General features: G+C 46.2%; 1 protein-coding gene across 6 annotated transcripts in view; it reads right to left on the bottom strand.

Annotated features, from left to right (window-relative positions):
- Positions 1–26,247, bottom strand: part of TMEM108 (transmembrane protein 108) — a 326,361-nt gene that overhangs the window by 19,179 nt on the left and 280,935 nt on the right. The window contains exon 1 of one of the 6 annotated variants that reach the window (XM_046641536.1): positions 9,980–10,092. The exons of the other annotated variants lie outside the window; for them this stretch is intronic. Coding sequence (XP_046497492.1) covers positions 9,980–9,992 — 13 coding nt within the window. The 5' untranslated portion in view covers positions 9,993–10,092. Of the gene's footprint in view, positions 1–9,979; positions 10,093–26,247 lie in introns of those variants that run through there. 6 annotated transcript variants of the gene reach the window in all.

Below are 26,247 nucleotides of genomic sequence, written 5' to 3'. Positions count from 1 at the left end.
AAAACTTTATTGAGCGCCTGTTCCAGCCCAGTCTTTCACACTTGATTGAACCCTCACAGCCGTTCGCCGGGGCAGGAAATTGAGGCTCAGGGAGATTAAGTACCAAGTTCAAAGTCCCAAGCAGCAGAAGTATACGAAACCAGGGCAGTATCCAAAATGCATGCTTTTCCTGGTCAAGCACCACTGATGATGCACAAGGGGGACAAGGAGGACGGTAAGTTGCACCCACAGAAGCAACAACGTGCCACTATGATCTGACTGGCTCAGGGTTACTCAGCCCCTCTCCTGCAGCTTAACACCACAGGGACAACGTATTCTTAGAACTGGTGCTTGTGACCTCTGACGTTCTGAGGGACATTCTCTACTAGCCTCTGCTGCCTCACGAGTGCCTTGGTTCAATGTAAGCATTGTTATGGACTGAACTGTGTTCCTCCTAATGCGTATGTTGAAGCCCTAACCTCCAGGTCCTCAGAATGTGCCTGTATTTGACACAGGGCCCTTAAAGAGATGAGTAAGGTAAAATGAAGCTATCAGGGTGGCCCGAATCCAATCTGCCTGGTGTCCTTAGAAGAAGAGGAGATTAGGACACACAGAGAGACACAGGGATGCTCTGCAGACAAAAGGCCACGAGAGGACACGGTGAGAAGGCAGCCCTCTGCAAGTCAGCGGGAGACCAATCCTCTTGGCAGCTGAAGCTTGGCCTTCTGGCCTCCTGAACTGTGAGAAGGCAACCATCCATTGTTATTTAACTCCTCGTCTGTGGTCCTTTGTTACGGCAGCCTGAGCAGACCGACACAAGTGTCTCCCTCAGAGATGCCCCAAGAAGGAGAGGCGGAGATGGGGCTGTGTGCAGATGGTTTATTCTGGGAAGTGATCTGAAGGGACGGCCATGAGGGTCTGAGATGAGTGAAACAGGGAAAATCACTCCAAGGGCAGGTTACGAGCTGACAAGAACGGGCAACTCAGATTCACTGGGGACCCCCAAGGAGCTGAGTAGACGGCACCTCCAACTGTCCATGTGAGAGGGGCACTTAGCAGCAGCTCCCACCCAACTGGCCCAGGGCTGCTGCACGGTGCTCACTCCACCGCACGTCCTCGCTCCTGCACGAGGCGCGGGGCTGAGTCAGAGCAGCCCTGGGTGGAGGGCCTGTCAGGTTATGGAGTGCCCAGCTGGTGGCTGCCGCAACAGCTGGAGTTAAAATTAAGGGCCCAGAGGATCCCTGGGGTGGAGCACCAGATGTGCTCGCTACAATCAGAGATCAGAGACCAAGGACACAGCAATCTTTTGGCAACAGCATCAAGGGCAACGCAAAGCTTTCAGAGAGACCCCTAGTGACGCCAGTGACAGGCCTGGGGGTGGGAGAGGAGCTTCCCGGCCTCTAGGAGAACTTCCGTAGCACTCCAGAGGCAGAGGGGTTAACACATCCTGGTCTTTAAAATGCTCAGGGAAAGAAATTCCCCTGACATTCCCACCAGGAGCAGTCCAGGGGCTAGACTCCTCCCACCTGGGAAGTGGATGGCCGGCTCTTCCTTGTCTTGAGACTCACCACGTGAGTAAACGTGTTTGCCTTTGCTGCTCCTGCAGTTTTTTTTTCAGTTTGTTTTTTGTTTTTTTTCAGTTGCCAGCATCCCCTGAAGTTTTCTTTTTCTCTCTGGAAGGACTGTAAAATGACACCTCAGCCATTTCTTCTCAAGACTTTAGAGTAACCCTTTGGTACCTGAATGGATGCTGCCATGCTGCGTGCAAGGGGTTCCACCTGGAGGAAGACGTTTAGCTGTCACGGTGAGAGGGGCCCTAGGGGGAACCGAATCTAGTGCCCTCATTTCACAGAGTGGGCAATGGAAGAGGTGAAGTGACTTGTCCAAGAGCACACAGTTTTGGGGACACAGCCTGCATCACAGTTATTATTTCAAAGCAATTTTTCATTTGTTCCATAAAAATTGCTACAGTGTTGTACAGCCCAAACCTCTCCTTCAACCTCGCCTGTCACCTTCAATATGGAAATCAGACAAGAGTTTACCTCTCCTCCTTGGCACAAAAGGTTAACAACTGAACACTGTCACAATAACCATACAAGGCCTTCAACCCAGGATGCAAATTTTCATTCAAGGCCCTTTGTGTTGGCCTGCTTGCTCCCCTCCCCACAGTCTGGGGCTAGCGCCTCTTTGCATATCCTTTGCATAGATTTACATAATGGACTCTGGAGGCTCTAACTTCAAATATGTAAGAGAGACTAAAACTAAAATCTAGCTTGACGTGCTCTAAAAGTGGAATTGATTTTTCAAGTGTGCTAGAATAAGGACAAGTGTGTGTGAGGGGGGTAACCCACAGATAGATGGGGACCTAGATGTCACAGAATTCTACCCAGAATTCCACTGCATACCTGATCCCAGGACCCAAGGGAAGGAAGGGGCTTCCTCCTGTTTATTTGTGGGCTGCCCACAGTCCATACTGGGGGTGATATTTGCAACTGGCAAAGGCGAGGAGGGAACTGGTGAAGAGAGAAACGGCTCATCCTTATGGAGTGCTTCCTGCGTACCAGGAGCTGCTGGAAGGGCAAAGCCCGTACTGACACATTTATCCTCCCAACAACGTGAGGAGGCGGGTACTCCCTCCCTACTGCAACTGAGGAAAGGAGGCACAGAGAGGGACAGGAACCTGCCTCCTTTCACTCAGCTGGGGAATGGTGAGCTGTGATCTGAACCTGGCAGCTGGCTCAGAGTCTACACTCGCAACCACTTTCACTCACTGTCTGCACCCCCTCAGCCCTGCCCCGCTCTGCACATTCAAAGCAATGATCCATAATCTTTTGGGAATTGACTTTCTGTCATTGGTCTTTCGACTTTTCTTCCCTCTTGTTTTCTTCTATCTCCATTTCAGGGCTCTGTATCACACACTTGGTCTTCTTTTAACAAGCCAGTCAATTAACTTTCTTTGCAAGTACCTGGGGGCGGGTGGCACACTTGTAGTAGTTCAATACAAGGGCTGGAAACCCTGCTGTAATTCTCTCTTCTTCCCCAGTCCTGGCATCTCATGCACACCATTGTTTAATTAAATTCACTGCATAATTTGCTCTTAAAATTGCTTACATACACACAAGACATATTTGTTACAAAGACAAATTTTCCCTTACACATATAAACAGAATTCTATCCCACTTTCCTTGTAATTTTAAATATCTTCTTTTAAGTAGAGCTTCCCCCCTCATTAAACTAGGTTTCCACTGCCAGCCATTGTCTCCATCGCCTCCAAAGCCTTGTGACAGAATCACAGGAGTCTGAGAAGTCTTCTAAGCCATCCCTCAGCCCTAAGCAAGATGGCAGCTCGGCCATCCTGGATGCTTGGTATGGTGATTTAAAATCTGCGTCTGTAAGTTCTCTCACACTCCTCCCACCGAGAGGGGGAGTCTGTTTCCCCTCCCCTTGGAACTGGGCGGGCCTTTGTGACCTCCTTAGTGAACAGAATGAGGCAAGTGACACCACATAACATCCCAGGACAGGGCAGAACAGGTCACGCAGCTTCTGCAGTTTTCTCCTCAGGGCCTTCAGCCCCATGTAATGAGTTCCCTTCCTTCGAAGCTAGCACGTGGAGACTGAGTGTGCAGAGGCATGTGGAGAGAATGTGCAGAGCCCATGCGAAGAGAGAGTATGCAGAGCCCATGCAAAGAGAGAGTGTGCAGAAGCCCTGCGGAGAGAGTGCAAGCCCCTGTGGAGAGAGAGTGCAGAGCCCATGTGGAGACAGAGTGTGCAGAGCCCCTGCGGGAGAGAGAGTGCAGAGCCCATGCGGAGAGAGTGTGCAGAGCCCCTGCGGAGAGAGAGTGCAGAGCCCATGTGGAGACAGTGTGCGCAGAGCCCCTGCGGGAGAGAGAGTGCAGAGCCCATGCGCAGAGAGTGTACAGAGCCCCTGCGGAGAGAGAGTGCAGAGCCCATGTGGAGAGTGTGCAGAGCCCATGCGGAGACAGAGTGGGCAGAACCCCTGCGGGAGAGAGAGTGCAGAGCCCACGCGGAGAGAGTGTGCAGAGCCCATGCGGAGAAAGAGTGTGCAGAGCCCATGCGGAGAAGGAGTGTGCAGAGTCCGTGTGGAGAGTGAGAGGAAGGCCTTGGGAGCCCAGCTGGTCTAGCCCCAGCCAGGTGTGAGAACTGAGAGGGAAGGAGCCTAGGAGATGAGCCTGGCCCAGCCACTATTGGATTGTGATCACACAAGAGACCCCAAGTGAGAGCCACCCAGCTGAGCCCAGTCAACCTTAACATTCGTGGACAAAATAAATGACTTTTGCTGCTTTAAGCTACTGTTTTGGGGTGGTTTGTTTTTCAGCAATAGGTACCTGGAAGTTCTGGGAATTTAACTTCTGCATCTGATGTTTCTACAACAAAAGGAATGAGTATCCACAGCATACCAAATCTGACCATCAGGGAGTCTGTTTCTGACATGGGCAATAACACACAATCTTGCCAGGAAACAGCTGTTCTAATTTCAAGATTAGTGTCTTTCTTTTTAATTAAAAAATTTTTTTTGGTGAGGAAAATTGGCCCTGAGCTAACATCTGTTGCCAATTTTTCTCTTTATTTTTCCTTTTTCTCCTCAAAGCCCAGAACATAGTTGTATATCTTAGTTGCAAGTCATTCTAGTTCTTCTATGTGGGATGCCACCACAGCATGGCTTGATGAGTGGTGTGTAGGTCTGTGCCCAGGATCCGAACTGGCGAACTCTAGGCTGCCACAGTGGAGTGTGTAAACTTAACCACTAGGCAATGGGGCCAGCTCCGAGATTACTGTCTTTTAATAGGGAGGGACATCAGGTCTCTCTGGTATCTAACTCCTTCACTTAATGGATGAGAAGGCTGAGGCCCAACAAAGTGAAATACTTGCCTTGCTACACAATTACATAGGGTTAGGGCCAGAAGGGATCCAGGCCAACTCACTGCCCTGCCCCAGTCCCACTAATGCCCCAAACCCACAGTGCTCGCTTGACATCACTATGCTCCCCGTATTCCAGTGTGCTCCCCCCTCTGAACTTTGATGTTCCCCCTTGTTTTAAAGATAAAACATGAACTCTGCATTTCTTGGAGCATGGTTTCCCTCACTCAAAAATAAATGTGTATCGTTGACTTCATGGTGAGCTGGGCAACTGCTCTTAAGAGGTACCCATGCCCATGATCTTGGCTTCTTTATGAAACTAAGGAGTTTCAAGTGCAAATCTTTGCTGTAGCCCTCTCTCCGGGCAGCCACATTCCAAATGTGCCCTTCCATCAGATCCTGCTGGGGACATGGCTCTGATCACAGGGCTAAAGGACAGAAGGTTCTGCTTGGTGTGTAGAGCTCCCTGAGGCCATCACCTGGTGGGTTCCAGAAATGTCTGGAGATCACTGATTCAAAAGGTGGACTGATGAGGTCCATGACTCCACGGGGAATTATTTCCCAGAGTGCAATCTCCAGAACGGCAAGCAAGAAAATCACGTGAGACGGGGCCCAGGCACCCAGACACACCTGTGGCCTCTGGCCAGCATGAATTCACCTTGGGCTGCAGCTCCAGGAGGCCAGCAGATCACAGCTTCCTAACAACAACACGTACGTGCAACACATGCACACACACGAGCACGGCACAGGTTCTCTCCTGGGAGCAGGAAACAGGCAAGAATGACAGATTTGCAGCCTGGGTCCTGCCATCACCTGCATGCTAAGAGACAGTTAAGCCATTTGTCTAAGTTCAAAACAGTCCCCATGGAGCAGGACCAGGATTTAAAGCTGGTTTCTCCGACCCTGGCAGCTTGAGACCCTAGGGACTGAGAGATTTCTGATTCAGGAAAACGTCCTACATGAGCAGAGGAATGCTTTATGAAGACAGGCAATGACATAACGATAGTAACAGCTGTCATGACCACAATTAAAAACCAAACTTTCCCCAAAGGCAGCGACACTTGGGGCAACTAATGTTGCCTTTTCTCCCAGCTTTAGCTTTTCTGCCTTAGTCATTTGGTTCCGCTTGGGACTAGCATTTTCCACCCAGAACTCCTCCAGAGTCTTGAAGGCTTTCTTAGGAGTCCCTCCTTGTGTGCCCATCACTGCTAAGCCCCCACCTCTCTGAATGGAAATGGCCAGGTCTTCTCTGTTTCGCTGTCTGAACACGAAGCTGCTGGAGGGCAGGCACCGTGTCTGGTTCAATGTCACATCCTTGTATCTAGTCCAGCACCTTGGCTACTACAAATGTTTGCTGAAGAATAAGAAACCCTCCTAAATCACTCACTAGCCAGCTGCAGCAGCTTGTGTTTTCTAAAAATAACCATCCCAATACATCCTGACCCACGGACTCTTCCTAAACATGACTCTGGTGCTCCTACTCAGAGGTGAGGTCTATGTTCTGTCCTCTTGAATCTGGGTGGGTTTGTGACTATGGCTGAACTGATGCCACATGATTTCTGAGGCCAGGTCATAAAAGCTGGTAAGGCTTCTTTCTGGTTCTTACTCTTGAGTGCCTACTCTCAGAAACCAGCCATCATGCTGTGAGGACGCCTGAGCAGCCCATTGAGGGGCCCACATGGGAAGGAACTGAGGCCCCTGGGCTTCAGTCCCAGCCGAACTTCCAGATGACAGCCAGCACCAACCTGCCAGCCACAGGAGCGAGCCATCTTGAACGTGGATCTTCCAGCCCAGTCAAGCTTCCCCAGCTGAGTCTTGGTGGAGCAGAGACAACTGATCACTTCCCAAATTACAGATTTATCAGCAAAATGAATGGTTATTTTTGTTTTAAGCCGCTGAGTTTGGGGGTGGTTTGTCAGGCAGCAACAGTAAGTGGAATCCATCTATGTAGAAGTGAAATTAAAGCTCTTTCAGTGACATTCTGGATTTAAACATCAGAGTTTTTTAGCACTGCAGCTCAACAGGCTGATTTGGGGTTCCCTTAACTCTCCTCCTCTCCTGCCCAGACTCAGGAAAGGGAAACATCTCAATTCCCGGCTCCTTCTACGGCGTCAAGATTTCTCTGCTCTACAGCTGGCAGTTCCCGCAAAGGAAGAAAGGAACAAATGCACGCAGGAGCGCCACGAAGCTCCCCGGCACCCATGCACCTTGAGGGCTTGGGGGACAGACAGAATCAAGCTGGAGGCTAGTAGATGGTGCCCACATATTAAAGTCATGACCGTTTCCTTCAAGGAGCTGCTATGCTAGAAGCGAAGAAAGTCAGCCACGACAGGGGCACAAACCCACACACCAGACATGTTCTCCCAAAGACTGTCTCCAAACAAAAATGAGAGTCAGAATTAGATGGATGAAAAGGTCAACTCAGCTTCTCATAAAATAATGGGGTCATTAATATTCAGGGAACATCTCGCTGACATCATGGGAAAGAATACAAAGGCACCAGTCCAGACTGCCTTGTACTCTCCCAAACTAAAAGGAAAAGGCTCATAAAAAATGTTCCATGCTTTACAAGCAGAGAACCCGACAAACACTACCTCAGCCAGGTGATTAAGGTCAACATCAACAGGGATAAAGTCATGGTGAGAATGTGTCCCCTGGATATAAAGACAGCACTTCACCACTATAACCACTCCAAACCTATAACCCCAGAATAATCAGAAGAAAAACATCTGAAAAATCCCACCTGAGGGACATTCTACAAAATATTTGACCACTACTCCTCAAAACTGTCAAGCTCATCAGAAACAAGGAAAGTCTGAGAAAGCATCACATCCAAAATGTATCTAAGTAGACACGACAACTAAATGTCATGTGGTATCCTGGATGAGATCCTGGGACAGAAAAAGGGCAATGGGAAAAATGAAGGAAATCTGAATCAAGTATGGACTGCAGTTAGCACTAACTATCAATATTGTTTTATTAATTGTGACAACTGTACGACAGGAATGTAAGATGTTAATAACAGAGGAACCTGAGTGCAGGGCACGTAGGAACTCTCTGTTCTACTCCTGTAACTTTCCTGTGAGTTTAAAACTATTCTAAAATGAAAAGAAAATACATAAAAAAAGTTCCATGGAGGTCAGACAGCAGGGACAGTGTGAGGGCCATCCCATGGGGTGGGTCCTGGGAGGGCACTTAGCTGAAGGGAGGTTTGCAGGCAACTTTCCCAGCCACCCAGTATAAGATCATGCGAGATGGGGGCATGCAGATGGGGCAGGAGGTGGGGGGAGCCTGAGCCCCTCCCTGCCCTGATGGCAGATCCTACTTTAGTGGGTAGATCCAACCTATCTACTGGGACATTTTGGAGCCTACTTAGAGAAAAAGAAAGGGGGAAAAATCCCATGACCATTGCCACATCTGTCCATATTCCCTCTGACACTCACCTTTTTAAATATTTGCATTCAGAGTCGAAGTGTGAAGCCTGGAGATGAAATGGTCAGAAGGACTAAGAGCCTGAACACATAGTTTTGAGACCTGTTCAAATTCCAACTGAGGGGTCAGGGTAAATGCCACCCATGTAATATAAACAGTCACAACTTTCTTGACCGAGGAAGCAGGCTGCATAAAATCAGAGCTTATTTATCATTACCACGGGGCTAGACTGCCCTGCTGTTTAAACACGGAAGCCATATAAGGTGTTGGATATGGACACCTCCAGCCTCATTCAAAATTTCTGCCCATGCCCCTTTCCTGCTAAGTGATGATGTTTCCATCTCTAAAAACCCAAATTGGCTGTCACTTTGTCTTGACAAGATCAGGTTCCTCAATTCTTCGACACACAAACAGTGGCTCCATGCCCAGTGCTCCCAGGGCACTCTGTTCCTGTTCATATTGTGGCCCCACACAGCCCTTCAGATGGGGCATCAGGGGAAGGCACGGGCCTGGGGTCAGTGGGATTTAGGGTCAACCCTGTCTCTGTAACTTCCTAGTTGTGAGACCTTGGGAAAACTAGTTCAGCTTGGTTTTCCTCAGCTGTACAATAAGGATGATAATGCCTAACCTCGGGGAACTTTCCGATGTGGGATATGAGACCAAGAGGCACAGGGGCCGCACACAGTGCCTGGCGTTCAACAGCTGGTAGCTGAGGTTCTCGTTTCTACTACATGCAGGTCACTCCTCTCGGGCTGTGAGCTTCTTAAGCATCTGGAGCCCCAAAACTTAGTTCACTGTCTGACTCATACAAGGAGCACGATAATGTTTTCTGAAAAATGTGAGAAAGAATACTAATTCCAGACATTTGAGTGATTTGCAGCTGAATGCTTACCCACAAAATTATAGACGTTTATTTCTTTGAAGACAATGTCAACAAAAGAAAGCAGTACCTACATGAGTCCTGTGACATGACAGTATGGGGTGTGCGCGTGTGTGTACTTATCTCGGTTTTACTTTGCTTGTTTCAGTGATTAACATTAACTAGTTCAAAAGAACACACACCTCACAGGAGAAAGTGAGGCAAGGGAAGGCTGAGATGGAACCCACTGCCAGCATATCCCCCCAGACCCTCGCCTGCAACCGCATCCACCACTCCAAGTTACACTCCCAATTACCTGAGCAAATCGGCCTTCGTTTCATCCAGAGTTCTAAAAGGTTGTGTGTGTTTGCCAGGATTTGCGTTTTACAAAGACAAGTCCCAGCTGTGGCTTCCTGGTTCAAGGCATACGCTCGCAGAAGGTTTTGATGAGAGCAGTAAGGAAGCAGGACACACAAGGGAACTTACTGTTGGCAGCAGGTGATAGGGCATCCCCGCAAAGGGCCTTGGTATGCCCTACAGAGGCCCACAGTGGCTCCAAACGCCTGGCTCCTATAAACCCAATAAAAACGACCCCCTCAGAGCCCGAGGTCACACAGCGTGGAGTCCGGTCCAGGGGGCTCCTCAGCGAGCACAGTAGGATCTTTGGGACTCCTGGGGAACCCCCTGGATAGTCCTGGAACCTGCCAAAGAGGCTGGGGTACCTGACCCGAGCACACCAGCATCTGTCTACCCTCAGCTTCACATTCTCAGAAGCAAGAAGGAGAAGAAAAAGGCACAGTCCTGGCCTGATCATGCCTGAGACTCACTTACCTAAAAAGAGCATTGGGGCTTTGGACCTGACATCCTCTTGGGCTTGCTGACAGTCTGAAGCCTCATCTCTCCGCAACCCCTCCTCCTCACATAAGAGCTTGCGGAGGAGAGAGGAGGAGGCTAGCAGGGATGGGGACAGTGTCTGGGAGGAGGGGGTGGGCAGGGCGGAGGCCACCCGGGGAGGGCTGACGTCAGAGAGGCTGTCTGCTCTCTCTGGCACACCGGCTCGCCTGCTCCTGAGCCCCTGCGGCTTCTCTGAGCGTCGCGCAAGGCTGCTTGGTATTCTCGCCCGGTGCCCCGTCGGGCTGGTGCAGGCTGTCTGGCACTGCTCTCTCAGTTGCCAAAGGTTCACCGCCTGTTCCAGTTTACCTGGAACAAAACGGCTCAGACAACACAGCCGTGAATCCTTGTGAAATTGCCTAATTTCCCATTTCAAGGCAGGATGCCCATACTCCAAGGTATAATTTAGGTTTTGGGCATGAGTTAGATTTTAGAACTGAATTCTGACACTCAGCCCTCCAGGCTGTGTGCTTGGGGACTAAAGCTTTCCTCCCTCCTTGTCCCTCTTCTTCCCAGTCCCGAGACGATCACTAATTCTAAATTCCCACACTTGAGTACCCACTATGCACTGGGCACTCTACCAAGCGATTTTTATGTATCATCTTATTCAAGCATCACAAAACCCCATGAGGTAGAAAAGAACAATTCTTAACCCACGTCCTATATGATTATAAGGGTACTACTCTCCACCTCTTTATTATTCTCTTTTGGGGTAAAAATCCATGCACTTTGGTACCTGAGTAATTCAAATGTGAACTTGGAGGTAGCTTTCTGGAGGCAATACTGATAAATTCACCTTGCCCACGTCAAGCCGAGGAGACAAGAACACCACACACAGAACAAGGAGAGAACCATGGAAGACAGTCCGTAATTCAGGACTATGTTGCATGGAGCAGATTTTACATGCAGCAGTTTGCCAGGGAAACTATGAAAGCTGGAGGAACCCAGGAAGGCCTCCTGGAAGAGGAGAAACCTGAGTCCTCTTACTACCATTCCACCATTCATTCATTTCTTCATTCACATGTTCAACAAATATTTACTCAGGGCTAAGCTGAGGGTGGCTTTGTGTTTCCCTGATAAACTGGCATCCCCATCTCGGTCTTGGAGATGGCTGCTATTACCTCCTTCCCCATCATGGGTACCAAAATGCTATTGGCAGAGAAAATTCTGGCAAATTCTGAAAAGGATTTTTTCAGAATTTATCCACAAGTGGGAAACACTTTAGCACACTTACACTTTACAAGGTACAAATGTTCAGAGTGAGAAGACACATTTATTAAGCACCTATTATGTTCACAAGGATTTTACTCCTACAAACTGATTTAATACTCATAAACACTTGTGAGGCAGGTCTTCTTCCCTAAAACTGAGGTTCAGAGAGGTTAAAAGGTTTATTCAAAGTCACACATTCAAGGGGAGTCAAGATGCACACGTTAGTTTATTCCTATTTTTCTCTACTCCCCTTCTCTCTCTTTTTCTATTTCCAGCTGTGGACTCTGCGAGGCGCAAAAGCCCTTTAGTGGTAAAGCTTGATTACTTCTGCTCCCAGCGAGCTCACCACCTGATCAAAGGACTCCTAGCCTCAACAGACCTTGGAGAGGACAAATGGACGACCATGCAGAATCAGGCTCTCAAAGATTGTTCCACTCTGGCCCAGCTCCACTCCAGGCACGCTATTCAAACCCTGCCTCTGATTTGAACCCAAGAAAAAAAGACCAGGATCAAAGCTGGAGCACAGCCCTGAAAGGCTCCAAGCTCTGGGCCAAGCCGGGGGGTGGTGTGGAGACCACCAGCACAGCCCACTAGGAATGCTGTCTTTTGTAGACACCCTCCTCACCAGTAGAAAGGGAGCTGCCCCTCCTCCTAGGCAAGGGGAGAAGGGAGGTGGTTCCTTGCTGCTGAAATCTGCTCAGCTGTTCTCGCCTCACTCCAACCACAGCACTCAACAACTCAGGTACCCGAGGCACCCAATGTGCCCCAAAACATGGTCCAGATTTCTTTCAGAATTTAGAACACACAGTGTTTGAAAACTACAGATCTAGGAATAGGACACTTTGTAATAAAGGGTGTTTGAGTTCTATTCTTCACTTCTTTCTTCTCTTTCCTGGAGAGTTGTGATGAGAAAAGAGGCACTGGAACCAAACAGAACTAGGTATAAACTCACTCACTAGTTGCACGACCTTGCATCAATTTCCCAGAGAAGCTGGCTATGTTGGGATTCTGCCTGGGGCTTTCCAGTCACCATGATCTTTGCTTTTTGCTTCTTTAGACTTTGCACTGAGCTGGTATAGACACTGTAGTCCACCACCCAGACTCCTCCTTCTACCCTCCAACAAGGAGGCTCTCATTCCACAGCTGCTAGGTGTCATTCCACAACTCTCTCCTAAAGGTGTTGATTCTGGGACCACTTCCAAAAAACCTCTGTACGCAAATCTGCAGCTCACAGTATGCTTCCTGGGAACCAGGTCTGCAACATATTCAATCAAGGCTGAGGAGGAGGAGGATGATGAGTCTTCCTTCTTGTCAGTCCTTTCCTGTGTCTTACTCCACCGTATTCCTTCCATCTCATTTAACATCCCTTTTAAGAGGCACCACTTCTGGGTAGCCTCTCTCAGTGTACCCCTTCTTCCTGGTTCCAGTCACTCCAATTATGAATGCCTCTCTAAATGACAGCATGTAAGACTTTTATTTCTGTCACTGTGTATTTTCTCACATCTTTCCATTAGGCTGGAAGCTCCTTGAGAATAGGCAATTTCAAATTTAATTCTAAAGTATTCCCTCTCACCTAGTCACATATAGTAATGGTTGGAGGCATCTAATCCTCTTGGCTGAACGTTTGACAACTCCCCCATTGCCACCTCACCTTCCTCTCTCACTCATTTAGTTCATTCACCACACACTTACTGGGTCTCCTATCTGAACTAAGCATGGTCTGTGCTATGGGGGACACACGAAGAAATGACGCTTCCTCCATACTCTCCAGGGAGTTGTGTTTAAGCAAGAGGGCCTTATGGTAATGTGGCTGATCCTGAAGCCAGACCACCAATGTTCGAACTCACTTCCCCCACTTTCCAGCTCAGTGAACTTGGGCAAGTTATTTAAGCTCTTTGTGCCTTAAAATGAGATTAATAACACTATCTACCGCATAGGATTATTATGAAGATTAAGTGAGTTACTATAAAAGGGATTCATAACACTGTCTGGTACACAGTGTTATCTAAGTCTGCACTGCCCAATATGGTAGCCACTAGCCACATGTGGCTATTGAGCTTGGAAGACTCAGTACAAAAAAAATGTAGAAGATCCCATTAATATTTTTTGTATTGATTACATGTTAAAATGATAATATTTTGGATATATTTTATTAAATAAAATATCATTAATTTCATCTTTTTAATTAATGTGGTGGCTATATAATGTAAAAATATATATGTGGCTCATTTATATTTCTATTGGACAGCACCAATGTAAGTCTTCGCTATAAAAATAACAACGGAAAGCAGAATATAACAAACACCATAAAAGAGGTAGATATACCGTCAGAAGAGCTACTCCCAGTATGGACCACCAGCAGCATCAGTAGCACCTGCAAACTTCTTAGAAGCACAGACTCTTGGGTCCCCATTCCAGACCTACTGAATCAGAAACTTGGAACAGGCTACGCAATCTGCTTTTTTTAAAAAACCTCCAGGTGATTCCCATCTCACCAGAGTTTGAAAGGTACCGCCTTAACAGAGTGCAGAGGAACCAGTAACCAGTGCAGTTAGAGAAGACGACCGTGTCGTCCACAGACAGTAATGGAGAAAAGGTAGGGGGAGGCCAGACAGAAAACGGTCTAGGCATTTAGGAAGTTTGAAATAAAAATAGTCAGGTGGCCTACAGCAGTGCTGCATCCTACTCTCCTTCAGAGATGCTGCTTTTTCTGGAAACAGTGCCCTCTGGCCTGGCTCGGGGCCTTGTCCTCTGCACCTTTCTAATCTAGAGCCAAGACCCAGTGGAATCTAAACTGTCTGTGCCTGTGGTGAAATTAATCTACGTTCGTAAAGCACAACCTCAGAAAGTGAGCTTGGTATTCCCAGTGTGGGCTCTCCATCAGGCGGACGTGGAGCCAAAGGGAGGAGGTGGGGGCAGGTTCAGAAACAGAGTATAGGAGAGAAGCAGCAACAGCTCAGGAGCCGCCAGTGACAAGTGGGTCAGCTTCTAAATAGAGCTCCTTCCTGAAAGTACCATAAGCCAGCGGAGGATTGGGCGGCTGTAGGGATCCTTTTCCATCAGGAAAAGATTCTACACTAACTCCGTGATTTCGCACTTTGGATTTACGATCTTTATTTTCTCCTGGGCTCTTACCAAACAGATGCTTTTCAATTGATGAAGTCCAAATTCTGCCCTTGGTCTTGAGTGGAGTCATATACAGGGACACTAGTCCAGAGAAGTCCACGCACTGTGGTGTGGGTATGACCCACTGTGAATTAAAGGACTTAGTGAGCTCATGCCATATTTCTTTCCATGGGGGGAGGGGGGTCAGATGGGGGAGCTGGGAAGAAGGGGCTCCATGGGACATCACAGTGGAGAGGAGGCTGCAGGTGCATAACACATTCATCTTTATCTGGAAGGCTGTCTTTGCTCTCTGTCCCCCACGTTTCATTTTATTTACATCTTGTGCATTCACAGTCACCTCTGCTCACAATGATGATATCACTCACTCACTGTGAATTATGCTGCAAAAGTTTTGGGCCAGCAGCAAGGTTTCCATGAAATGATTTCCTGTAAATAGGTTTGGGTCTGTGGCTCTCACCCACCACGGGAAGGGCAAGAGTCAGAGCATCAGCAGTGACACCTGCATCAAGTTTACTGGCAATAATACCTGTAATAGAAATAATAGGAGCAACAGCAGTAACAATGGTGGTGGTGGTAGTAAGGGTCAAATAGGTATCATTTATTTGGTCCTACTATGTTCCAGGCACTATGTTATGTACTTTACTACAATGCCAGTTTATATTTTCCAACATGCTACAACAAAATACCTCATCCCGCAGGTTATTGCTGCAATGTGAATTGACATTCGCTGAGAGAAGAGGTCTGTGTTCCCTCCCCTGCATCTGGGCAGATCTGTGACTATGGCAGAAGCGATACGGAGTTCCAGGTTCCACTATGAGGTCATAAAAGACGACCTGTAATAAATCTGGCTACTCTGAAGCCGCCACGCTGGATAGATCACACAGAGATGGAGGGAGGTGCCCAAGGAGTCCCAGCTCTTTGAACCTTCAGCTGATTTCAGGCCAGCTGATGCCAAGTGAAGCAGAGACAAGCTGTCCCCACTAAGTCCTGTCTAGAACGCAGGTTTGTGAACAAAATAAATGGTGTCATGTTTTAAGCTGCTAGGTTTTGGGGTGGTTTGTTATGCAGCAATAGTAAATGGAACTCCTATAATATCTCATTAAACCCAGATCATCTTTTAAACTAGGTATTATTATCATAGCTACCTTACAGATGAGGAAGCACACGAAGAGGTTAAGTAATTTCCCGGAGCTCTCACAGCTGTATGCGGCAGAGCTGCTGCAAGCCCAGGGCTGTTTTGCTCTGTGTGCAGGCTGAGCCGCATCCCACCCAGTCTTGGCTACACATCTCATTCATGTGCTACGGTCCCCAGTGGGTCTGTACCCCTGCCTAGACACGTCTGCTAGATTACGCTTGGACATCTGTAAAGCAAAGATGACTGCTGGGTCTCTTACTATGTCATAGGAAAGGAGACATCTTCAAAGGTCTGCAGATAAGGCTGATTCCTACACCCAGTATGAAAAGACACTTGGCCTTGAAGTGGAAATGGGAACAAAGAAGGTTGGCTGCCCTGAGGTTAGACTAGGGCTGTGAAGTCTTAGTCCAGTCTGGTGGACTTTTAGAAGTCGGCTTTTTTCTTCTTTTTTTCCTTTTTCTCCCCAAAGCCCCCTGGTACATAGTTGTATATTTTCAGTTGTGGGTCCTTCTAATTGTGGCATGTGGGATGCCGCCTCAGCATGGCCTGATGAGCCATGCCATGTCTGCGCTCAGGATCTGAACTGGTGAAACACTGGGCCGCCAAGGTGGAGCGTGCGAACTTAACCACTTGGCCATGGGGATGGCCCCTTAACAATTTTTTTTTTTTGGAGGAAGATTAGCCCTGAGCTAACATCTGCCGCCAATCCTCCTCTTTTTGCTGAGGAAGACTGGCCCTGAGCTCACATCCGTGTCTATCTTCCTCTCCTTTATATGTGGGACGCCTACCACAGCATGGCTTGCCAAGCAGTGTCATGTCCACACCTGGGATCTGAACAGACGAACCCCGGGCCACTGAAGCAGAATGTGCGCACTTAACCGCTGCACCACCAGGCCGGCCCCACGGCTTGTTTTATTTATTTATTTTTTACTGTCCAGAAAATTATTTCAATCAGGAAATGTGTTCTTAGAGTCAAATGTCTTCTTTTTATTTTTAGAATTCTTTAATTTTTTTTATTGAGGTCACTTGGTTTATAACATTATATAAATTTCAGGTGTACACCACTATATTTAGACTTCTGTATAGACTGCATTGTGTTCACCGCCAAAAGTCTAGTTGCCATCGGTCACCATACACATGTGCCCCTTTACTCCTTTCATTCCCCGCCCGCCCCCCCGCCCCAATTCCCTCTGGTAGCCACTAATCTGTTTCAGGTATCCATGTGCTTGTTGATCTTCCACATGTAAGTGAAGTCATAGGATAATTGTCTTTCTCCATCTGACTTATTTCGCTTAGTATAATGCCCCCAGGGTCCATCCATATTGTCACAAATGGCAAGATTTTGTCTTTTTCATGGCTAAGTAGTATTCCACTGTACATATATACCACATCTTCTTGATCCATTCATCCATTGATGGGCACTGAGGTTGCTTCCAAGGCTCAGCTATTGTGAATAAGGCTGCAATCAACAGAGGGTTCATATTATCTTTTTGAATTAGTGTTTTCGTGTTCTTTGGATAAATACCCAGAAGTGCACTTGCTGGATCATATGGTACTTCTATTTTTAATTTTTTGAGGAACCTCCATACTGTTTTCCATATTGTCTACAACAATTTACATTCCCACCAACAGTGTACAAGAGTTCCCTTTTCTCCACATCCTCTCAAATGCTTATTTCTTGTTTTGTTAATAAAAGCCATTCTGATGGGTGTGAAGTGATGTCTAATTTCCCTAATAACTAGTGATGCTGAACATCTTTTCATGTGCCTGTTGGCCATCTGTGTATCTTCTTTGGAAAAATGTCTGTTCATATTCTCTGCCCATTTTTTTTAAAGATTTTATTTTTTTCCCTTTTTCTCCCCAAAGCCCCCCAGTACATAGTTGTATATTCTTAGTTGTGAGTCTTTCTAGTTGTGGCATGTGGGACGCCACTTCAGCATGGCTTGATGAGCAGTGCCATGTCCGCAGCCAGGATTTGAACCGACGAAACACTGGGCCACCCGCAGCGGTGTGTGCGAACCCAACCACTCGGCTATGGGGCCAGCCCCTTCTCTGCCCATTTTTTGATCAGGTTGTTTGTTTTTTTTATTGTTGAGTGTCAAATGGCTTCTTTATTGTCTTACTTTGGAGTCCAATTGGTTTGTAAGCTGGAGATGGGCCATTTGGGATCATCTTTCTGGGCTGTAGTGAAGTCACATGCATTGCTTACCTTTTTACCAGCTGTTACACCCAAAGTGACATTTGAGCCACCTTTGGAATTGGCAAGGGCCCAGAAACAGAAGGAACGTTATCCGGGACAACATAAAGCATGGTTTGATCCAGCACATGGCAAGTGGGAGAAAGGGTCACCAGCCTCACTCATGATGAGCAGGGACCTTCACCAGGTGGAGCAGCTTTGCTCCTGCAGAGCTGGATTCCAGATCAGAACCCCCAGTTGGCAAAGACGGAACCGACGCAGGCAGAGACTGCTCATTTCTTTCTATTTCTCTGGGGCTCCTGCACTACACGGCAGAAGCTTATCCTGGTGGGCTAACCTGGCTCCATCGTCTCATTATTGAATACTCCTTCCTTTCTCATTGCTCCCTTCTGAGTCATTCAGGGAGACATTTGTTTCTTTTAACTTTAACTTAAAATTAACTTTATTGAGATATGACTTACATACAATAAAATCCACACATTTTAAGTTACAGATTGATGGGTTGGGACAAATGTACACACGTGTTTAGCCACCGCCATAATCAAGTTATAGCACATTCCCATCTCCCTAGAAAGTTCTCTCGTGTCCCTTTGCAGTCAAATCTCCTCCCCTACACCCACTCCAGGCAACCAATGAGCTGATTTCCACCACTATAGCTTGGTTTCATCTGTTCCAGATTTTCACATAAGTGGATTTAGATAGAATCTTTTGTATCTGGCTTTCACTCAGCACAACATCTGCGAAATTTATCCAGACATCTGTGAAATGTATCCACTTGCTGTGCGTATCAGTGGTTTTTTCCTTCTTTCTTGCTGAGTAGTATTCCATTTCATGGATATGCCCCAATTTGTATATTCATTCATCTGATGATCAACATTTGGGTTGTTTCCAGTTTAGGACTATTATCAATAAAGCTACGATGAACATTTGTTTACCAGTCTTTAGACATATGTTCTCATTTCTCTTGGGTAAATACCTAGGAGTGGAACTGCTGGGACATATGGTAAGTGTATATTTAACTGTGTTGAAAACTGCTTTCCAGACAGTTTTCCAAAGTGGTTTACCATTTTAGATTTTTATTTTACAATTTAGTTATGTTGATTGACACACTGACTACCTAACTGATTGTTTAGAGCATAAAGTATATTGGCAGGATCCAAAAGTCAAAATGCAGAAAATAAATACAGTGAAAGTCTCCCTCCCAGCTTCAGCTCACCTGAAGGTGAATGGTGTTACCAGTTTGTTACGGACCTTTTAAGAGATAATGGAAACATTCACAGGCAAATACTTAACTACATTTTCCCCTCCCACTTTTTATACAGATGAGGTTGTACAGGACACATCTTGCTTTTCTCACTTAATAACATAGCCTGGATATTGTTAAAGAGCCATTTTCCAAAGTGTGTTCTGAAGAACTCTATACTCATCAGGTGCTCTATATAAGAAAAGGATTCCCAAATAAAATTGAGAAAATGCTGCATACTTGGGCTACCTCTCAAAACTTCACAATGCTTATTAAAGGCTCTAAGGAGTCCTGTGATTAAAAAGCAGAGTCTACAAAATTATTTGACTTGGCAATCTTTTCTTTTCCAGCGACACTTATTTAGCATTTTGCAGAACTAGCCTTCTGCAGAGCACTTTTGGGGAAGCACTTATCTAGACGAGACAAGTAAACATTCTAGGCTTTGTGGATATGGTCTCTGTTGCAATTCCTCAGTCCTGCCACTGCATTGTGAAAGCAGCCTAGGCAAGGTGTAAATGAATGGATGTGCTGCGATGCAATAAAACTTTATTTATAAAAAGAGGCAGAAGGCTGTATTTTGCCAACTTCTGATCTAGAGTCTGGTGGGATTTGAGATAGGAAAGGTTCCAATTAAGTTTTTTTTTTTTTTTTTAAAGATTTTATTATTTCCTTTTTCTCCCCAAAGCCCCCCCCAGTACATAGTTGTATATTCTTCGTTGTGGGTTCTTCTAGTTGTGGTATGTGGGACGCTGCCTCAGCGTGGTCCGACGAGCAGCGCCATGTCCGCGCCCAGGATCCGAACCAACGAAACACTGGGCCGCCTGCAGCGGAGCGCGCGAACTTAACCACTTGGCCACCCAATTAAGTTTTTAAAGTGTTTTTCCAAGGCCTACTGTTTGTGCTGCTGTCTCCCTCCATGCCCCATTCCCCTCCCCACCCCAACTAATCTGCCACCTCAAGGTTCAGAAGAAGGACGGGAAGGGAGGGAAGGAGTGGACAAAAGCAAAGGAAGAAGACGGGTGTGAGGGGAGAAGGGAAAGGTGAGAGGGAATTGTGGAGGAGGTCTCCTGGAGCAGAGGCTGAAGAAAATAAACACTGCTGAGGGCTGAGCAGATGCCCTACCTGAGACCTTCTCCACACTCACTTTTCCTCTCCTCGCCCTCCACTCTTCCCTCTGCCCGAAGTGTCCACCTAGAGCACTGGGAGAAGGGCACCCATGCTTCACACTCTCAAGGTCCATTCGATTAAACAAATGTCCAGTGACCGAATGGAGGCTTTGGGATCCTGGGCTTCAGCATCTCCATCGGAAATCGGAAAGACCATAGCCTCTCCCACAGAATCCTGTGCAGCTTCCTCATTCTAGATGCCATGAAATCTTTGTCGTTCATGTCAAAGTCTTATGAGGATGTGTCAGCTTGTGGCCACACTTGTGATTCTGGGAGTGAATTTTATAAGTTTTCTCACGCTAACAACCGGGCAATAGATATGATAGTTATCCAAGGAAATTCTAGCTCTTCTGTTTTAAGTACCATATCTCATCAAATATAAGAAACATACTGTTGTTTTATGTACTAGTAAGAAAGAAAAAATACTGCCAATTAAACTGTGACAAAATGCTTTCTTACATTTACAATTTTTATTCTTCACTTATTAAAAGAGCTCCTTCAGACTTATCTAGACACTTTTGTCATCCAAACCTTCACTTACGTCATGTGGTGTGTAATTGCCAACCCTTTTGAAATCATCTCAGCAACAAAACACAACCCAGTTTCAACTGCTTTGTGAGTGTCTTCTTTCCTTTAATCCCATTTAGAACTTGGTTGGTGCTTTGGAATATGGAATGGAGACCATTCTTACAATGATGAACATTTGTTCCACAAATAGCAAATTTCTTCCCTGCTGCTCTGCGTCGATGCCCTGTGCACACACAACAACTTTTTGTTGCAATGCTGAGTCACAGTGAATCTTCGTGAAGTCTTTTTAAACAGTAGTTAAATGTGCATAGTACCAATGATGCATTTGCCTCACGTGGAGAGATGATGAGACAAACAACTGCAGCCGACACTCGCCCATGCACGGGCAATGATAACCATGTCATGAGAGCTGTCTGGCTGGCAGCGACCATAAGCAGCATCCTGGTCTCAGAGACGTTAAAATGATCAGAAGTTTTTCTAACAACATAAACCTAGCTGAAGACGTGTGCTTAAACAAAGTCCTAATTCCAAACTTTAGGAGATAAAGAAAAATCAAAATCAACTGACTTGAAGCAAGATATTGCAGCACTTCTCTTCTTTGCAAGCATCCAAACGCTGTGTAGAGATATTCAGATACTTCCAGCCAAATATCTGTGCACTAGAATGAAAACGGGTCTAACTATGAAATTCCTGCAGGCGCTAACTGGCTATGACCCACAAAACTGTATCTTCACACTTGCCAGCCCTCCCTCCCGTGAGCTCAGAAAGGATCTTATGGTTTACATAATGAATTATGCATACGAATGTGAAGTGCTGATCATTTTAAAGCAAAAAAATCAGAATTGAACTACAGCTAGTTTTTTTAACATGTGCTTAAGCACACATGCCAAAGGAATGTGGAAAGAAAAAGCAAAATTAGAAATTTATATTTGTGTAAAAAAATGGTTACATGACATTTAAAGTAAGATCTGACAAATGACTGCTACAGTGAAGGAGGCTGTTTGGCTCCTTACACGGCTCTCTGAGTGGGGCTTGCCAGGTCCTACTTGGCGGGTCGGGGTGCAGGGATCTCGTGAGGTGTGGTGCACGTTGATGTGGCAGGGAAAGCACCATGCTACAGTGTGGGCCGCATCTCCTGGTCAAGGATCTTTTGTCTCTTCTGCCAGAGGTTCAGACCCATGTCTGTCCAACCCCAAACCTCTGTTCTTTCCATTGTACATTGTTTCACAAATGAGCTGCTAGAATACAATATCAAAACTCTAATATTTCTGTTCTGTACAACTCATTGTAGTAAACAAGCTTCTTGGCAAAGCTCCCCTGGAGATGGGGCTGACTGACGTGATGTTCTGGATGCCAGCTCATCTTTCTGTGCCCCTCTAGCATGGCAGGAGTCTGTCAGATGCCTGAGCAGATTTCTTGGGTGGCTCCATATGAGTCTGAATCTCCAGACGTGCCCTCAGCTCAAAGCCTCACTGGCACACACCTGATGTGGTGTATGCCATGCTCCCACCCCGGACATGGAGGTCCGAAACGATCTAGTTTGTTTCTGATGTATGCCTTTCCGGAAAGCCTTCAAGGTGGTTTACAACAGGACGGGCTCAAACAGAAGTCTTCTAACATAAAAACTGAGATCAAAACTCTACAGAGGAATAAGAAGACTAAAATGAACTGAAACAGAGTGTAGAAATGAACACAAGAGGGAGAAAGAAGCAAGAGCCACCTGTGAAATTCCACGGTGATCACCCTGCCTCCTGCGGTCTCATTGCTCAGCAACGTAAAGGACACGAGCAAATCAATGCTTCTCCAGAATGTCAAGGAACAAAGTCTGGGAGAAATCACGTGCCTGCCTGGTGCTTGTGAAGGAAAGTTTGGGAAGTGGGCTGTAAGATTAAATTGGATAGAAGCCAAGACACAACACTTTTTTTTTCCTGAAAGGGAGAGCCTAAACATAGCGACTGGGGAAGACTACAAAGTTCCTGGCTGGCTCCTAAGCTGCCTCCATGTGTGTAAGAAGTGATTATTCCTTCCCACTGCACCATCTTTCTCCCAATTCAAATCTCACACCTAGTACTTCTCTGTCAGTCTAGCAGCATGAGGGCGATAGAGTTGGGACAGACCCCACACGCCCACTTCAAGTTAGATTAAGGTCCTAATTTATTGAGTCAGAGAGATGACTCCTCAGGGCAGACGCAGACACAGCAATCCTTGGCATGGGACCCTTGGCTTCCAGTTCCCCAATGGATAGGATCTTTACAATATCTGGGGTCACCCCAGATTCTTATGTCACTGCTCTGGTAGGCTTGGATCTTACAGCTTCATTTTAGAAGAGCTAAGACTAACTATACACGCTTCTGTTTAAGGAATCCTTAAAAAGAACAGGCTAACTCTTAAGCCCAAATGAAAATCAGATTGCTCCCCATATCTCCAACTTAATGGGCGTTGAGGTGGGTGGGTGAAGGCAGCATTATCAATATCGTTGCATTCTTTGAACAGCTTTGTCTCCACCTTTCTAGTATTCTGGAAAGAGGTTTCCCCCTCACTCCCAGTCACCCGCAGTGTGTCACTCTGCTGCTCAAAAATCTAGTTGGCTTCCTTCAGTTTAAGGAGAAATCTCATCAAGATCACATAGGTGGTAAGTGGCAGACCTGAAACTTGAACCTAGGCTTTCTAACTCTGCTCAGAACTATGACTCCCCACTACAAATGACGATGCATGGCAGCACCCAAAATTTTCAAGCCAACTGAAGCTGCTATGTTCTGTGTTTCTGTTTAGTTACCATTCTGTTACGGTTGTAAATAAAGTTGTAAATAAAACGTTCAAAGTAGTCATAGGATCACCCAATGATGCAATGTCAAAGCTTAGGAAGGAAGTAACATTAGTTTTTAAGATGATACCAACTTTGTATTCTAGGGTATTTTTTGTGTGCATCTAATAAGTAGTTTTCACTCTTGGCTTCTCACTGGAACCAACGGGGTTTTTAAAAACTCCCCAGATGAATCTAACGTGAAGCCAAGACTGGGTGTCACTGATTTCACAGTTGCACACGAAGTCTTCTACCTGCGTCTCCATAGCTGATCTCCTGACGGAGCCTGAGAGGAACTGGAGGCAGTAGAAAGAACGAGGTCTTTGGAATCACACAGATCTTAATTCACATTAAGGTGGCTCAGGAGAGGGCTTCCAGCTGTGTGGCCTTGGGCAACTTGATCACTTTAAGTCTCACTTTCTTCATCTGTAACATGGAGACTTGTGAACATTTGGTGAGACGATATATCAAAGTGCTTCTCACAGTGTCTGGTACAGTCATTGTGGCTGCTGTTATCATAATATCAACACTGAGGTGTCTTCTTCCTTCCTAGAGCATCATAGTCTCTAACCACCCATCAGCCTTCCCAAGGGTTGAGAACAAAGTAGCCAGCAAGAATGTGGAACACGGAGAGAGCACGTCTGGAAAAAGCCCACCATGCTGGACGTTCAGCAGCTCCTATAGCCTTGACTTTCGAAAATAGGCACACAAAGGTGTGCAGGGATGTGCAACTGCAAGGAGAGGTAGGAGCCGGTGGGAGAATATTCCCTGAAGACCACGCTTTCTTACAAGCATGCTGAGTTTGAAATAGGCAGGGCCCTCTGGGTGACTGCAAATCAGCCTCTTCTCACCAGACACAAATGTGAAGTAATCCTGAGGGTCTCATAGGAGCAGATAGCTCAGGCCACAGACCGAGGCTGACGGGCTCTATTTTTCACAGCTTCAAGAAAGGCAGCACTGGAAGGAAAAGCCAGGCCTCCAGACGCCCAACCTTGCAGGCACAGGAGGTCATACTTGGACCTCACTGATGCTGGTGCATTTTCCTACTGCTTTCTCTTCTTACCTACACTCCTCATCTTGATAAAACCAATTGTCACAATAGTTGTTTTAACAACTCTTTCAATCTGATTTGGAAAATGCCATACAAATAGAAAGTCCTTCTCAATCCCATTTTTAGGAATATTTATCAATACTTTCCTCTATTTTATAATTCATCCTTTGCATTTAACTATGTAGTGGATGTTGTTGTGTGCCACTCAGGTCCCCTATTCAAGACTGAGGCTGTCTCCTCCTTGACTAGGAGTGTTGGCTACTGATGTCAGGCTCAGAACTCTCCTGGAATGTCCCATGGCCAAAGGGAGCTGCGGCACCCAAGATTATGCTCCTCACAGGGTGAACCCCAACACCAGGTTGATGTCAGGGTACAAAGGCCCTTGTCTCAATTTGGGACAACTCTGAAGGGCCAGCTAAGCTCCACAGCGCCCCCAGGAGAGGGCTGCACTCTCTGTGTTACCTGCATGGCAGCCTTACGGCCCCCTGCTCTGCCGGATTACCCTCACTGCCTCCTCAGCACCTCCTATAGAGCAGACACACACTCCTTAGGCCCCTGTCCTGGGGAACCTAAGACAAACAGTTGAATCCGTTTGTAATTTACTCTCACATAATATGTGTGGGAAAGCTCTAACTGATTATTTCCAAATAATTAATTCTCTCAATACCATTTATTGAATTATCCTCTCCCAGTTTTTGGACTGCTTGCTACCTTTACTATATTTTAAATTCTTAAATACACTAGAGACTGATTCTGAGCTATCTAGCCTGTTTCCCTAATTTATGCGCTTTTTGTACTGTAACACAGTATTTTAATTAGTATTATTTCATGATGTGTTTTGGTTTTTGGCAGAGAAAATCCCTCTTCATTACTCTTACTTTTCAGAAATGTCATTACTACTCTTGCCTGTTTATACTTCCAGATGAACTTTAGACTACTTTCTATGGGTTCATAAAAAATTCCATTATTAGAATTTTGATTTGGATTTCATTAAGGCTATAAACCAATTTGGGAAATCTTTGCATTACTAAATCTTCCCTTGAGACAGAATCTGATGTCTCTCTTCATTCATCCAAATCTTCTTTTATGTCCTTTAGTGAAGTTTTGTAGTATTCTTTGTCTTGGTCATTGGATTAAATTTAACTTTTTCTGTGTTGCAATTAAGAAACAGTTTTTCTTGGGGCCGGCCCTGTGGCCCAGTGGTTAAGTTTGCGTGCTCCGCTTCGGCAGCCCAGGGTTTGGATCCTGGGCGCGGACATGGCACTGCTCATTAGGCCATGTTGAGGTGGCACCCCACACACCACAACTAGAAGGACCCCTCAACTAAAATATATAACTATGTGCTGGGAGGATTTGGGCAGAAAAAAGCAGGGAAAAAAAAAAAGAAGATTGGCAACAGTTGTTAGCTCAGGTGCCAATCTTTAAAAAAAAAAGAAGAAATAGTTTTTCTTATATGTTCCAGACGTTCACTGCTGGTATACAGGAGAGCTATTAGTTTATTAACTTATTTTATTGAGGTATAATTTACATATAGATTGGGAACCAGGCAAGGATGTTCCCTCTCACTACTTATATTCAACACTGTACAGCAAGGTCTAGCTAATGCAATACGGAAAGAAAAGAAATAAAAGGTATACAGGTTGGGAAGGAAGAAATAAAACTGTTTGTTTGCAGATGATATGACTGTCAACGTAGAAAGTTCTAAGGAATTGACCAAACACACACACACAAACCCCCCAAAATCCTA

This window comes from Equus quagga, chromosome 1 (genome assembly GCF_021613505.1).
Source record: "Equus quagga isolate Etosha38 chromosome 1, UCLA_HA_Equagga_1.0, whole genome shotgun sequence".
NCBI lineage: Eukaryota > Metazoa > Chordata > Mammalia > Perissodactyla > Equidae > Equus > Equus quagga.
The sequence above is the reverse complement of the archived record's forward strand: the minus strand, read 5'-3'. Positions and strand labels throughout refer to the sequence as shown.